The 15,779-nt window shown below is 41.6% G+C and overlaps 1 protein-coding gene across 1 annotated transcript; it reads right to left on the bottom strand.

Annotated features, from left to right (window-relative positions):
- Window positions 1-12,515: 12,515 nt before the first annotated feature.
- On the bottom strand, window positions 12,516-12,953 carry LOC138873790 (uncharacterized). The gene has a single exon (XM_070152268.1). It carries the CDS (start codon window positions 12,951-12,953, stop codon window positions 12,516-12,518), a length of 438 nt encoding a protein of 145 aa, XP_070008369.1.
- Between the last annotated feature and the right edge of the window lie 2,826 nt (window positions 12,954-15,779).

The following is a 15,779-nucleotide window of genomic DNA, read 5'->3' as shown; positions in this document are numbered from 1 at the left end:
TCAAAATCACTTGAATTCATTTCATAACATCTACATAGCTCGGAATCACTCCTACAAGGCATAAAACACACAATTAGTGCAAAATACTAGCGATTAAAGCTCAAACTCAATTAAAGTGCGTAAATTAGAGTGTAATAAGAGACTAAAATACGTAATTATAGCCTATAATCAACACCCCCAGTCAATAAAATGAGCATAAAAGTTTTTATCCCATTAGGCAAACACCTAGGTCATGGTCACAGCCCCATGCCTTTTTATATATTTGAAAAAAAATCAAGAACAATCATCTCTAGTTTTATACCTTTAGATTTGCAATCCTTAGTTAATTTGAGAAGTAAAAAACAAAACCCTATTTGTGGAAGTGCAATCTAGATATTTCACGTACTCACTCCGAATATATACTACTAACTCCTTGTGGATTCGATCCCGACTCCTTGCTTGGTTTTATTATTGCAAACGACCGTGTTATACCTCGTTAGAGGCGTACATTTGGACGTGATCAATTTTTGGCGCCGTTGCCGGGGAGTTAAATAACGGTGTTAACTATATATTTGGGTTTGTGTGTGGATTCTCTTCTTTTCCTTCCGTGTTACTAATTTGTGTGAATCAATTGTAGGTACAACTATGGCGGCCAGTGAACTTGGAAACATGCCTTTGAGGGATGTTGACATTGAGGCTGACCAAGACGAAGAGGTTCCTCTTGAACCTCAATCAAATAGAAGAGGTCGGGTGCCTCAAGACAACATCCCAATTCCACCCCCATCTCCACCAAGAGCGGCTCCACACCGGGTGTTGCCGAATGAAGGGTATGCAAGTACCATAGTCCCTACCTAAATCAGGGTAGGCAGCTTTCAAATCACTAATGTAATGCTCACTTTGCTAGAGCAACGAGGTTTCTTCACTGGGGATCCAAGCCAAAATGCATAAAAATACTTAAAGGGGTTTGTGGTCACTTGTTGGAGGGAAAACGTCTCCGAAGATGATTGAAGGCTAAGGCTTTTTCCATTCTCTCTATGGGGGAAAGCCTTAGATTGGTTGGAAAGATTGTCAAACCATTCCATTCATACTTGGGATGAGTTGGCGGAGAAATTTATTGCCAAATTCTTTTCTCCCGGGCGTATGGCTACTCTTAGAGACGAGATCCTAGCATTCAAGTAAGAGCCCAATGAAACGCTACACGAGATTTGGGAGCGGTGTAGGACAATGGTCTAAGAGTGCCCCAATAATGACATGACAGAGAATATAATTCAACAAACTTTCTATCGGGGGATTAATGCGACCAATCAGTGCGTGGTAAATCAACTTGCCGGTAGTAATTTCATGACAACATCATATGTGGAAGCTTGTGAGATTTTAGATAAAATGGTGGACACCTCATCGGCATGGAAATCTCGGGCTAATGTTCTCCAGGGTGATCCAAATGTGATTCACCTCCATAAAGAGTTGCATGACCATGGTCAAGTCATTGCCGAATTGACCACCACTATGAATCAATTAGCAAAGGCTCAACTTCAACAAGTGCAAAGTCCTAAGCAAGTCAATGTCATGGAAGGGGTAAGCATGATGGTGAACAAAAGAAGGACCAAAAGCCCTCAAATGCAAAATCGAGTGGAGAATTATGCACAAGAAGCAAGTGGGTTTGATCAAGTGTCGCGCCCTTTTTTTCTAAAAAAGGTAATCGGGTTCATGACATTTGGGAGGACAACTTGTTCCCTCTTGGGAATTGGGTTTTTTGAAGAGTCGCCACCTAATGATTAAAGTGCATTAGGACACTAAAGAAGAGTTCGAGTTGGAAAACCAGAGTTCGGGTAAGGGCTAGAAATTATCTCGAGGGAAGGTGTTAGGCACCCCCCAAGATCCACTAGTGTGGTTTCCGGCCATGCTACAATTGTGACTTTGAATAACAAGTAAGCAAATAGAAGTCTCAAGTAGAAGGGGGGTTTCACATAATATTGCAAGCAAGTTGAGAGTTTGACGAAAGTAAAGAAAAAGAAATTTTAAAGAAATAGTTTGAGAATAAAATAAACAAATAAAGGAAAGGGGGTTCTAGGTTTACAAATAATATGGATCACATCAATGCAATACCCGGTAATCACTCCTCAGAAGAGGGGTTACACGTGGTATTAGCGCACCGGTCATCATATCCATATCTACCCTTTCCCACCCCGTTAAGGTATTAAGCGCAGAATAGTATCGTTACTTATTGCATGCTAGTACTCGCCCCAATACTATCAGTCCCGGAGGCATTTGGGACTACTAGTCCTAAAGGGAAGGGAGATTTGGCTTTTTAGAGTTTTAAAAGGATAAAATTATAGGGCGATGATCAAAACATATAAGGCAAGTATGGGAGAACACATAACAGTTTAAAGGGCTCAAATGGGCCTCCTTATTTAAAGAAAAAAATTGTTTAGCATGACTTACAAATACTGGTTATGGTCTGAATTAAATTTAAAGCGTTAGGGAAGGTTGATTTATCACATATTTCTCAGATGAGAAGTCCGAATTAAGCCTCCACTGGTTGTAATTATCAAAGACTGATGTAGTTAATTAATTACCTAATGGTTTGCCTAGGTGAAACTTATAGGCATGATATCTAACGATGCTTACTCTAATTTTAAAGAAGGCTTACTGATTATATATATATAAAATAAGATCTGCAGATATTAAATGACATTACTACTGATTTTAGACTTGCAAACGATTCAGATTCGGTTAATTACTCCTATAGGCATGCTTTCTAAGCGTCGTTGGTTTAAAACAATTATGAAGTTCAAGAGTCCTATAGACATGGTATCTAGGATGCATTTTTGTTATTTTTTAACCTATAACTGTTTGCCTAATGATGGAGGTATATGCGGAAGTGCAGAAAACCTATAATCATGATTTCTATATGCAGAAGTGCAGAAAAAACCTACAGACAGGATTTCTATATGATATGCAGAAGTGCAGAAACTTATAGGCGGGATTTCTATACGATATGCAAAAGTGCAGAAACTTATAGGCGGGATTTCTATATGATATGCAGAAGTGCAGAAACTTATAGGCAGGATTTCCATATGATATGCAGAAGTGCAGAAACTTGTAGGCAGGATATCTATATTATATGCAGAAGTGTAGAACTTGTAAATAGTAACACCTATGAGCATGTTGTCTACCCTTTGCATACATAAATGACCCTCTCCTATTTTACTTAGAACCCCATAAGTTATTATAAAATATTACAGAGTAGAATGAATCAAGAAAAGTAAAATTACATCAGAAATTTAAGCTATAACCAAGGAGCCTAATTCAGACTCAGGGTCTAACAATATGAGATGAACCAACTTCCAGGACCAGATTTCCAAAGCCTTTCTCACATTTGGGATGTGTCAAAGTTCCCTAAGAGCCTCAAGTGGACTCTGGGCAATGCTTACACCCCAAATATATTGCAGACTTAAGCAAGTGCAGTGAGTAAGAGCCAGCCCTCAAATGTCCAAGTTTAGAAGGAACTCAAGGTCCCAAAGCAAGGCTCAAAGGAGGAGGCAGAACTTAGAATCTAAGAGGGAGTGAAAGTGCATAGATGGGATTTATGGGAAGGCCATGACATGCAGGTGGTCATGCCCAGCAATTAGGAGTGCTGGCACACCCCTGACCAGCCTGTTAGCCAAAGTTAGGAGTTAGGATCCATTGAGGATCAGGTTCAGACCTAAGCAGCAACTTGGATGTTGTCAGGCCATGAACCTTAACTCAAACACATAGAAGGGAGTGGGGGTATAGAAAATTCATAACAAACAGCAGATGCAAAGAAAAAAACAGTTTACATAGTTAACATTAATCACTAAACATGAACAGCAAAGTAAACAAACTTGCAGAAACTTTAAATAAACACATATGGGAGTGAGGCAGAAAAGTTAAATTAGAACATACCAGTTTCAAGGAAAACAAACAAATAAAAGCAGTCTTGAGAAAGCCAAGTTGCAAGCAAACAGTTCCAAAAGATCTCAGAAAGAGTAGAATGCTGTAAGAGTATCGAACTCAAAGCAGTATTGTAAGTATGTAAGTAAGTCGAAAGTATTGAACTAAAGGCTCGAGGTATTCAACTCGAAGTAGTAGTGTAAAAGTATTGAATTGGAAGTGTGTTAAAAGTGCGGAAGGGTAGTCCCTTTTATAGTGCAGAGAAGCAAGTAAGAAAGGTAAGAAAATAACTTGCAATCAATCACATAGAATTTCCCTTCAGTTAAGGGATTTGATTTCAAACGGGTTGAAGACATTTAAGGAAAGAAATTTTGATTAAAACCTTTTCAAAGTACCACAAAAGGGGTAAATACATAGAAGTTTATTTAAGGAAAAACTCAGTGGTGCACGGCTTGGGAAAAATAAGGAAAGGGAATCAATCAAACAGCCAGGGAAATCAAAGTTACAGGTTTGATTAGAGAAACAGTAACAATCAGTCAGGACTCACTAAAAGGAATTCGAAATCAATCAATTAGTCGGTAAAGACCTTTTGAAAGAAGAGTTCCCATATATAAAGCACACAAACATGTGAATCAAGAAGTTATATAGAAGAGAGTTTACTCAAAGAGAGGTTCAGAATCATGAGCAAGAAAGGGTACAAGTCCAGTTTGCAGACTCATAATGAAACTAAGGGTTCAGGGTCCCAAAGCGGAACCCTAACTCGCACAAATTCAAGATTGCCAAGAAACCCCCAAATCCTAGGGTTTCATAGAGATGAGAAAGCAAGTCATTGAAACAGGCTCAGAAGCCTCTTTCAAAGAATTATGAGAAACAAACAGACATGATACAAAGAAAGAAAGCTAATGTGAGGACATAGAGAACATATTTGAGAAACTCGGAACTTAAACAAGTTCAGAAAAGAAGAGGTGATACAGACTTAAATTAAAACAGAGGAAACATGTTCAGCAAGAACGCAAACAGAGTCTAATAGAGCAAACAAAAATCAAAAAAAACTCAACAGTAAGCACATATAGTAAAAGAGTAAGGGAAACATAACAAGGATTAACAGGAGTAACAGGTATAGTAGAATAGGAAGAGTAGGAGAATAGTACATGCGTAGTAAAAGAAGTCATACGAGCATAGCATAGACAAACACACATAAAGAAAGAATCAGAAATATCTTTTTTGAAAACTTTTTCAGAAATGATTTTTGAAAAGAAAATTTAGGGTAAACACTTCAGAAACCCAGTAGGACACGAACATACCATAGATCTAAGAAAATAAATAGATAAGAGACTCGAACAACTTAGGTTTTCGGAGAAACCCTAGAAATGAGAAAGGCTTGGAAGAAAAATCAGATCCTAAGTCGAAGAGGTGAGGAATCAGGCTCCTAAGGCATGAATGTGCGGGAGCATGGCCGGAGAAGCTATAGAAATGAAGATCTGAGAAGATCTGGAAGAACCATCGAAGTCAGCCTTCAAAACCTCGATCACCCAAGATATAATGATGGAGAGGGGTGAGTACAGACCGTCCGTGGCCTGAGAAGCCATGGATTTCGGTGAAAACATGGTGAAATAAGGTAAGAGGAGGCTAGGGTTTCGAAGAACTGATGAGAGGATTTGAGAGCATTTGGGATTCAAAGGCGGTGGGTCATGTGAGAATGAGGGATATTAGGGCAGGTCGTTTGGCTTAATTATGGAAGGGTGAGTTACGGCCGTTGATCTTGTGTGATCAACGGCACAGATTTAGGAGGGTAGGTGGGAACCGGGTAAGGGTCATATGGATCGGGTTGTGGGTTTGGTCAAATTAAAAATTGGGCCAGTCCAAATGGGTTAAGATTGGGTCAAATAATGGTTAAAATTAAAAGTTAAAAAGGCTGTATTTGAAATGGAATGAGGCTAGATGTTAAATAGCTAGTTTTCCCTTTTATTTTATAAAAATAGTAAAAAATAATTTTTAAAGCAAACTAAAAGTACTGAGCCAATTAATAATATATAAATATTAATTTAAAAATACTAGAAATAATTTTACAATTGTAAAATGCCATTAATCTTAAAGTAGGCTAGAATTGCAATTATATGCAATTTAGCTTTAAAAATACCAAAAAAAATTTGTAAAAATATACAAAAATTACCTTAACTATATTTTGGTATAAATATGAGAATAAGATAAGTTATTCACCAAAATGATAATCTTGGGAATAATTATTGGTTTTTGTACGGCTAAAGTGGACAATAAATTGATTTTAAAATCTTTTTTAAAAAAATTAGAAAAAAATACCAAAACACTTGGTCATGCTTATATATGCATATATGCTATTTTGAAAGTATTTTGTATATAAAAATACATAGGAAAAAATTGGGTATCAACAGCTGCCTCTCTTTACCCGGAAAGGATGAAAGAGTTGTCGGGTAAAGATATAATGGCCAACTTTGACTGAATGAAACAATTTTGAAGAGTTTTGATCGAGCTCTGGTTTCTGAGCTGCCTACATATCCCTGGTATTACAAGAATCAGGCCATATGTAGTTCGGGATCCATCGGCAGAGTATGCCGATGGAGATTTTCGAAAAGCAGACGCGATGTTCAAGTTGAGAAAGGATGGTCAAAGTCTGATAGGTTGCGGGAACTGGAGGGGGATCGCTCCTGCTGAGACGGCCGTTGCTAGCCGGTGTACCTGCGAATGAACAATACCAGCATATATATATTGTGCATAAATTTAAACGTGATGCAAGTTCCCGTTGGACCGTGAATGCTGTCTTTGGATGGTTAGGATGACGTCCTCGGACCATGATGTCCTGGGCCATGAAGCGTATGATAAAGGATTCGCAGGCTATAAAATGATGTTCTCGAGCTATGAGGATGATGCCTCCGAACCATGATGCCTTTGAATAATGATATGCAAAAGATAAAATGGGGTCATCAGGCCATGGCATGGCATTCTCGGGCTATGAAAATGGTGCCTCCGAACAATGACGCCTTTGGACAAATTGGCGATATTTCAGCCCATGAAAAAGCAGAAGGTGGCGATCTTTCAGCCGATGCAAGACGTAAATAAAGGGTGGCGGTATTTCAGCCATGCAAGAAAAATAAGATGGCAGTATTTCAGCCGTGCATGAGGAATAGAGTGGCGATATTTCAGTCGTGCAAGAGAAATAAGGTGGCGGTATTTCAGCCATGCAGATGGAGGTAGAGCTTAACCTCGGAAGGCAGAAAGGTAGCCTTATGCAATTCAAGAGATGCAGATGGAGGTAGACCTTAACCTCGGAAGGCAGAAAGGTAGCCTTATGCAATGCAGAAAATGCAGATGGAGACAGAGCTTAGTCTCGGGAGGCAGAAAGGTAGCCTTATGCAATGCAGAAGATGCATATGGAGGTAGAGCTTAACCTCGGAAGGTAGAAAGGTAGCCTTATGCAATGCAGAAAATGCAGATGGAGACAGAGCTTAGTCTCAGAAGGCAGAAAGGTAGCCTTATGCAATGCAGAAATGCAGATGGAGACAGAGCTTAGTCTCGGAAGGCAGAAAGGTAGCCTTATGCAATGCAGAAGATGCAGATGGAGGTAGAGCTCAACCTCAGAAGGCAGAAAGGTAGCCTTATGCAATGCAAAAAATGCAAATGGAGACAGAGCTTAGTCTCTGAAGGAAGAAAGGTAGCTTTATGCAATGCAGAGAAATGCAGATGGAGGCAGAGCTTAACCTCAGAAGACAGAAAGGTAGCCTTATGCATAAAATAAAAGGCAAATAGTAACGAAATCTCTTAGCTGATAGATGATAGCTGATAACTAATTGCTATATTATGGCTGCTGTGGATGTCGTGTACGGATAGCAACTATAAATAGGTGATGATTCCGAGAGTTGTATTCCCGGGAAGTATGAGTGTATAGATATATCTAATGATTTTACGACTTGAGTGCCTGCATCCAAAGAAAAATCGTGAGTTTTGTAAGGGGGGAAGGTTAGTTTGTTTCCCCATGAGCTTTGCTTGTCCTGCTTGGCATTGTGTATCATTGGGGTAGCATTGCTAAACAAAGCAATTTTGATACCAGACATGCATGATTCAGAAAAAAATGTAACATAAATACATAATTTAAAATAGTTTTCTTTAGATGAACCGACGAATGCGACGCGGTTCAAGACATTGAAACCTCTGTCGCTCCAGAATTTTGAGGGTCCTCTTTAAAATTCTGCCCCAGTTTACCGGGCTGGTGCTTCTAATGGCTGCGTGCGACAAATGGCTGAAATCAACTTCGAAATTTTGAGGGTCCTCCTCAAAATCCTGCCCTAGTTTCCAATAGCGGGGGAAAATGAAAGTTTTATTGAATTGTGACCGAACCCATAGGGTTGCCTACATATCCCCTCTTAAACGGGAATTAGGTCAGGCGTAGTTCAAATTACATCATACAGGAAATCGTAAGAGTTACACATAGTATCGCTTCACTACATCTGAATTGATCGCCTTCGGTCAAACTTCACCGCCCATTTCTGCAAGTATGAGGGCTCCTCCGGTTAGAACCCGGTGAACCATGTATGGACCCTGCCAGTTGGGAGAGAACTTCCTTTTGGCTTTATCTTGATGCAGGAAAATCTTCTTTAACACTAGTTGCCCCGGTGTAAACTTTCTTGGCTTGACTCTTTTGTTGAAGGCTCTGGACATTCTGTTCTGATAAAGTTGACCATGGCAAACTGCATTCATTCTTTTCCCATCTATAAGAGCTAACTACTCGTAGCAACTCCTTACCCATTCTGCATCGTCAAGTTCTGCTTCCTGTATGATTCTCAAGGAGGGAATTTCTACCTCGGCGGCAATGACTACCTCTGTACCATAAACCAACATATAGGGAGTTTCCCCGGTTGATGTGAGAACTATGGTGCGGTATCCCAATAAAGCAAATGCTAACTTCTCATGCCACTGCTTATGCTTCTGTATCATCTTCCTTAGTATCTTCTTGATATTCTTATTGGCGGCTTCTACAGCTCCGTTCATCTGAGGTCTGTAAGTTGTAGAATTCTTGTGTTTGATCTTGTAGCTTTCACACATGGCTTTCATCAGGTCACTGTTGAGATTGGAACCATTATCAGTGATGATTGACTCCGAAATTCCGAACCGACAAACAATACGGTCGCGGACAAAATCTCTTACCACTTTCTTAGTCACTGCTTTGTACGATGTTGCTTCAACCCATTTGGTGAAATAATCAATTGCCACTAGAATGAACTTGTGCCCGTTTGATGCGGCAGGTTCGATAAGTCCGATAACATCCATTCCCTAAGCGGCGAACGGCCATGGCGAGCTTGTTGCAGTAAGCTCGTTTGGAGGCACCTTTATCATGTCTGTATGTATCTAACAGCGATGGCATTTTCGGACATACTGGATGCAGTCTGTTTCCATAGTCATCCAAAAATAACCAGCTCGGAGTATTTTCTTGGCTAAGACAAAGCCGTTCATATGTGGACCGCAGGTCCCTGCATGAATTCCCTATAATAGCCTGGATACTTACTTTGCGTCGACACACCTTAGTAATCCCAAATCAGGAGTTCTCCTATACAGGATTCCTCCGCTATGAAAGAAGTTGTTAGATAATCTCTAAAGTGTGTGCTTCTGAGTAGGATTTGCGAGTTCTGGACATTTTCCCCTTCGTCAAATATTCCTTGATATCATGAAACCAAGGTTTTTCGTCTGCTTCTTCTTCTACATGAGCACAGTAAGCTAGCTAATCATAGATCTTTACCGGAATAGGATCAATGAAGTTCTTGTCTGGGTGCTGTATCATGGACGATAGGGTAGCCAATGCATCGTCAAACTCATTCTGACCTCTGGGAACATGTTGGAACTCTGTCTTTATGAAACTCTTCCTCAACTCCTGTACATGATGCAAATAAGAGAGTATCTTGGAGTTCTTGGTTGCCCATTCTTCTCAGACCTGATGTATAAGCAGGTCTGAATCTCCAATCACTAGCAATTCCTGAATGTTCATGTCAATGGCCAGCTTGAGCCCTAAGATGCAGGCTTCGTACTCGGTCATGTTGTTGGTGTACGGGAACCTGAGCTTGGCAGACACCGGATAATGCTGGCCAGTTTCTGATACTAGGACAGCTCCTATGCCAACTCCTTTGAAGTTTGCTGCTCCGTCGAAAAACATTCTCCAACCATCATAGGATTCTGCAATATCTTCTCCTATGAAAGATACCTCTTCATCAGGAAAATACGTCTTTAGAGGCTCGTATTCTCCATCCATGGGATTTTCAGCATGTTGATCTGCTAGTGCTTGACCTTTGATTGCCTTCTGAGTCATGTAAACAATGTCGAATTCACTCAGTAGGATTTGCCACTTGGCTAGCTTGCTAGTGGGCATGGGCTTCTGGAAGATGTACTTCAAAGGATCCATTCTTGATATGAGGTAAGTAGTATAGGCACAGAAATAGTGCCTCAACTTCTGAGCAACCCAAGTCAGAGCACAACAGGTGCGTTCCAATAGAGAATACCAGGCCTCGTACGGGGTGAACTTCTTGCTGAGATAATATGTGGCCTGCTCCTTTCTTCCCATTTCATCATGCTTCCCCATAACACAACCGAAAGCTTCATCCAATACTGCATGGTAGAGTAATAGAGGTCTACCCGGCTCGGTCGGGACCAAAACTGGCGGCGTTGACAGGTATTTCTTGATTCTGTCAAAGGCTTTCTGACAATCATCAGTCCATTTGGTAGCGGCATCCTTCTTCAACATCTTAAATATTGGCTCACAAATGACAGTGGATTGAGCTATGAACCGGTTGATGTAGTTAAGTCTTCCCAAGAAACTCATAACCTCTTTCTTGTTCTTTGGTGGTGGTAATTCTTGGATGGCTTTGACCTTTGACGTATCCAGTTCTATTCTTTGGCGACTCACAATGAACCCAAGTAGTTTTCTGGATGGAACCCCAAATGCACACTTGGCGGGATTTAGCTTCACGTTGTACCTTCTTAGTTTGTTGAAGAACTTTCTCAGATCTTCCATGTGGTCAGTGGCTCTCTTGGATTTGATGATGATGTCATCTACATACACCTCGATCTCTTTGTGTATCATGTCATGGAAAATAGTAGTCATGTCCCTCATGTAGGTGGCCCCAGTATTCTTTAACCCAAACTGCATCATCTTGTAACAATACATCCCCCACGGTGTAATAAAAGCCGTTTTCTCCGCGTCTTCCTCATTCATCCATATCTGATGATACCCAGTAAAACAACTAATGAACGGCTGCAGTTCATGCTTGGCGTAGTTGTCAATTAGAATATGTATGTTCGACAAGGGGAAGTCGTCTTTCGGACTGGCTCGGTTGAGATCTCGGTAGTCGACACAGACTCTAACCTTTCTGTCCTTCTTCGGAACTGGCACAATATTGGCTAACCATGTTGTATATTCTACTACCCTGAGAACCTTGGCTTTGACTTGCTTGGTGACTTCTTCCTTGATTTTCAAACTCATGTCGGGTTTGAACTTCCTGAGCTTCTGTTTTACTGGTGGACATGTCGAATCGATTGGTAGTTTGTGAGCTACGATGTACTAAGACCAGTCATGTCATCATAAGACCAGGCGAATATGTCCTCATATTCCCTTAGAAATTCTGTGTACTCTTTCTTTTCTGATGGTGACAGATGAACACTGGTGCGCGTTTCTTTGACATTTTCTACATCTCCCAAGTTGACAACCTCAGTTTTGTCCAGGTTAGACTTAGGTATGTTCTCAAAATCCTTAACCTCTTCTGTTATATCATCTTCTTCTGAGTCTATATCCATTTGTTGCGTTGTCTCGTTGCATGTCACAATCGTCGGTTCATCAAGATAAGTAATAGTAATGTTGTGTAAATAAAGTAAACTATAAAAGTAATAAGAGCAAGATTTATAAGAAACTAAAATGCTTTGATAAATTTTATAATTGTTTTGAACATTGGAGCTCTTATTTCAATATTAAAAATGCGGAAAGAAAGTCAACTAGCGAAAAATAAAGATAAGGCATGGTACTTTGTTCAGCCTTGCTACCCTGAAGCTTTCCAGGCCCTGGTGGTTCTGATGGACCAATTGTTGAGGCGTGCTCCTCGGCTCACAGCTTGTATAGAAGGGCCTTCCTCCCTCCTCCTCGAAAATGACACAACAGTCCATATTGTCATTTTCCAAAACAAATTCTTCATCGCCGCCAGTGCTTCCTCTTTTTCCGACCCATATATGACATCGGCTGGCTGGAAGGTCTATTCTAAGCGAGGTATCAGATGCTCCAGCGGGTAGTAGGGACTGCGCCATGGTGGCGACCAGTGGTTGAACTCCTCCCAAGTGTATTCATATCCCAAACCGAAAGTGGTACCATGTTTCTTCAACTTGATAGGCTTAGCAATCCCTTAGAGATTCTTGTCGAGTCCTTTACCTGGTTCATACCTGCACCAGTTCAGTATGCTTTCAATTTTGTTGTCCCACCATTTTTCTTGGTCAACGGAATTGACTCGCTTGATGTGGTAATATGTTTCCCCACCTATCTTCCTTCATCCTCCGATTTCTGGGATGGTCTGGCGACTGTATATGGGATTGCTACTGTCACCGTGAATGATCACCTCTTAGTGATTCCACTCAAACTTTACTGCCTGGTGTAGTGTTGACGCAGCTCCAGTGGCATGAATCCATGGCCGTCCCAACAGAAAGTTGTAAGATGTCGGCACGTCTATTACTTGAAAGTCAACATCGAACCAGGTAGGGCCCATCTGTAAACACAGGTTAATCTCCCCAATAGTGGACCTTTGGGAACCGTCGAAGGCTTTGACGTTGATGGCCCCATCTTTGATTTCATGCAGACCTTTTCCCAATGTCCTGAGTGTTACCAACGGACAAATATTAAGGCTGGATCCCCCATCGATCAGGACCTTGGTGATAAAATAGTCCTCGCATTGCACAGTGATGTGCAACGCCTTGTTGTGGCTCAACCCTTCTAGTGGCAGCTCATCTTCATGGAAAGTGATTTTGTGATTCTCCAATACTTTCCCTACCATGTTTGCCATTTCTCCTCCAGTTATGTTGTTGGGCACATATGCCTCGCTCAGCACCTTCAATAAGGAATTCTTATGCGCGTCAGAGCTTTGTAGCAGAGCCAAGATAGATATCTGGGCTGGCGTTTTTTTCAACTGATCAATGACCGAATACTCTTTGGGTTGTATCTTCCTCCAAAGATCATCAGGCCTGCTTACTGGACTCAGCTAGATGTTCCGGAGTATAAACCCTACCGGTTATTGTCATACTATGTGCTGTAATTGCTTCTCCAGATTTGGTTTTCCCTTTCCTTCTTGCCTCGGCGGTGTAATCCCACGATATGGCCTTTGGGTGGAACGGTGTTACGGCTGTCATGGCCACCGGAATGGAACCCTTGCTTTGGGAGGTAATACAGCAACCTCAAATGGTACAGGTGCCTTTGGGGACCCAAACTCGACCTCAATAGGCCCTGGCGTCTTTGCAGAAAAAGGTGCTTCGAACTCAAGTGGTATGGACATGTTCACTTCGGCATCTCCAGAAGGTTACATCTGGACCACAATCGGGTTAAGGGTGACTATTGGTTTCTTTGGCTCATCACCTTCAGCGATCAATCCAATCAACCCTTTGGGGTCCTAATCGTCTTCTATCTCAATCATGTGAACATCTCCACCCTTGTGGTCTGGTAGAGGGTTGTTACGGACATTCGGAGTAGGCTCCTTTACCACAATGATCTTGTTGTCAATTAAAGCTTGGATCTTATCCTTTAGAGAGCGGCACTCATCAATGGTATGCCCCTTCATGCCGGAATGGTATGCACAGGTTTTGTTTGGGTTGACCCATTGGAAGGGGTTTTCGGGGTTTATGACAGGGATAGGGGTGATGTAACTAGCAGCTTTGAGCCTTTCATACAGCTAGTCGATAGGTTCAGCAATGGCAGTATACTGTTTGGGGGGTTTACGGTCGAAGTTTGGTCGGGGTCTAGGGAAATTTTGGTGAGGGGGAGGTGATTGATAATGGGCTTGTTGGGTGTTGTAGGCTTGGTAGACAGGTGCGGGTTGAGAGTATCTGGGCGAAGTGGGCTGATATGTGGGAGGTGGAGATGATTGGTAAGTAGATGGTGGAGCTTAGTAAGAGGGTAAGAGTGCTTGGTAATTTGGGGTAGGCTGATATGTGAGTGGAGGTAATGGGTAGGTTTGGTATTTTATTGGGGATTTTGTTCTCTGTGCAACCATCACAGCGCTCACATCCCTTTTCTTGGATGTGCCACCAGACTGTAGAGCCTTGTTGGTGGCCTGTAATGCTTCAAAGTTTTTGACCATACCACTTTTAATACCTTCCTCGATCCTTTCCCCTAGCTTAATGATGTCGGAAAATTTCTAGCCTTCAATCAACATCAACCTCTCATAATATTGTGGGTCTTGAGCCCGGACGAAAAACCTATTCATTTGTTCTTCTTCTAAAGCTGGCCTGACCTTAGCAGCTTCTGATCTACAACGAGTAGCATACTCGCGGAATGTCTCCGTAAGTTTCTACTTTAAGTTCTGGATGTAGAACACATCTGGCGCATTCGCCGTGTTGAATCTGAATCTGTCCATGAAATCGAATGTCATACTTACCCAATTCGACCACTTCTTCGGGTCTTGGCTAATGTACCAAGATAGAGCATCCCCTTTCAGGCTTCTTATAAAGAGCTTCATGCGAATCTTTTCATCATTCCCTACTCCGACCAGCTTGTCACAGTAGGTCCTCAAATGGACTCTGGGATCCCCTGTGCCATCAAACATCTCGAACTTGGGAGGTTTGTACCCCTCGGGCAGTTCGACATCTGGCCGAATGCAAAGGTCTTCGTAATTCAATCCCTCGATCCCCTTGCTTCCTTTAACACCCTGAACTCGGCTAGTCAGCTTCTTGAGTTATGTGGCCAGATTCCTGATAAGAGAGTCTTTGTCATCAGGCTCAGGTGTGCTTGAAATAGGTTGAGTGTAGTGTGGTATGGTTTCCACATAGATGGGTGTGTTGTGGAGATGATCATTTATGGAGTTTAGTGGTTCAGGGATGAGCAGTGGGGTGTTGTTTGAAGTGTGGCATGTGTTGTAGTAGTGATGGGGAGCGGGTTGGTTTTGTGGTCTTGGGATGTTTTGTGGAGGTGTGGGGTTTCGAGTGTTGGGAAAGTTGACATCTGGGGTGGTGAGGGAAAACGACAAGCTTGCCAAGTTCCGAACTTGGTCCAGTTCTTCCTGAAATTTCAACAACTTTTGCTCAAGCTAGGAGGCCCTTTCCTTGGAAACCTGAATACCCTGAGGAACCTCTACCCTTTCAACTGAGTTCTCCTTTCTGATGTTGCTCAAATCTTCCATTTTTCCCTTGTTCTTGTTTCTGATAGGACTCGGAGGAGGAGGAGGTGGAGGGCTCTTAGATCTTGTGGAGTATGATGACGATGCCAGAGTGCACGAACTAACCTTTGGGGAGGGGAATAAAACAAAAAATAAAAACAAAGGTAGCAAGTTAGTGCGGGTTGTAAGAAAACGAAGTTGCGATATTTAAACACATAGTGTGAGAATATAATTCGTGTCCTAATTTAGGAGCCTCGTTGTGCCCGAGGTAGGCCCAGCGACAAGTTGATTTGGAGAACTTATAATGCTAAATGCCTCATTTTATTGATAAAAATAAGACAAATCCCAAAATGACACTAAAAATAGCAGAAAATAAAATGTCACTAATGGTCATTGGCCTTATTACATTCTTAAAGCAAAAGAAAAGATTCCTAGCTACTTGGTCCAGAAGGACCTTCTTCAGGTTCAATGTTTTCGTTGATCAGATCCTCCAGCTCGCGCAGATTTTCTAGTAAAAATGCCTTC

This window comes from Nicotiana sylvestris, chromosome 7 (assembly GCF_000393655.2).
Source record: "Nicotiana sylvestris chromosome 7, ASM39365v2, whole genome shotgun sequence".
Classification (NCBI taxonomy): domain Eukaryota; kingdom Viridiplantae; phylum Streptophyta; class Magnoliopsida; order Solanales; family Solanaceae; genus Nicotiana; species Nicotiana sylvestris.
This window is presented reverse-complemented; position numbering and strand designations above follow the sequence as displayed.

Coding starts and splice junctions, on each gene's coding strand:
- LOC138873790 (XM_070152268.1), bottom strand. CDS start 12,953: ATGGCAAACATGGTAGGGAAAGTATTGGAGAATCACAAAATCACTTTC.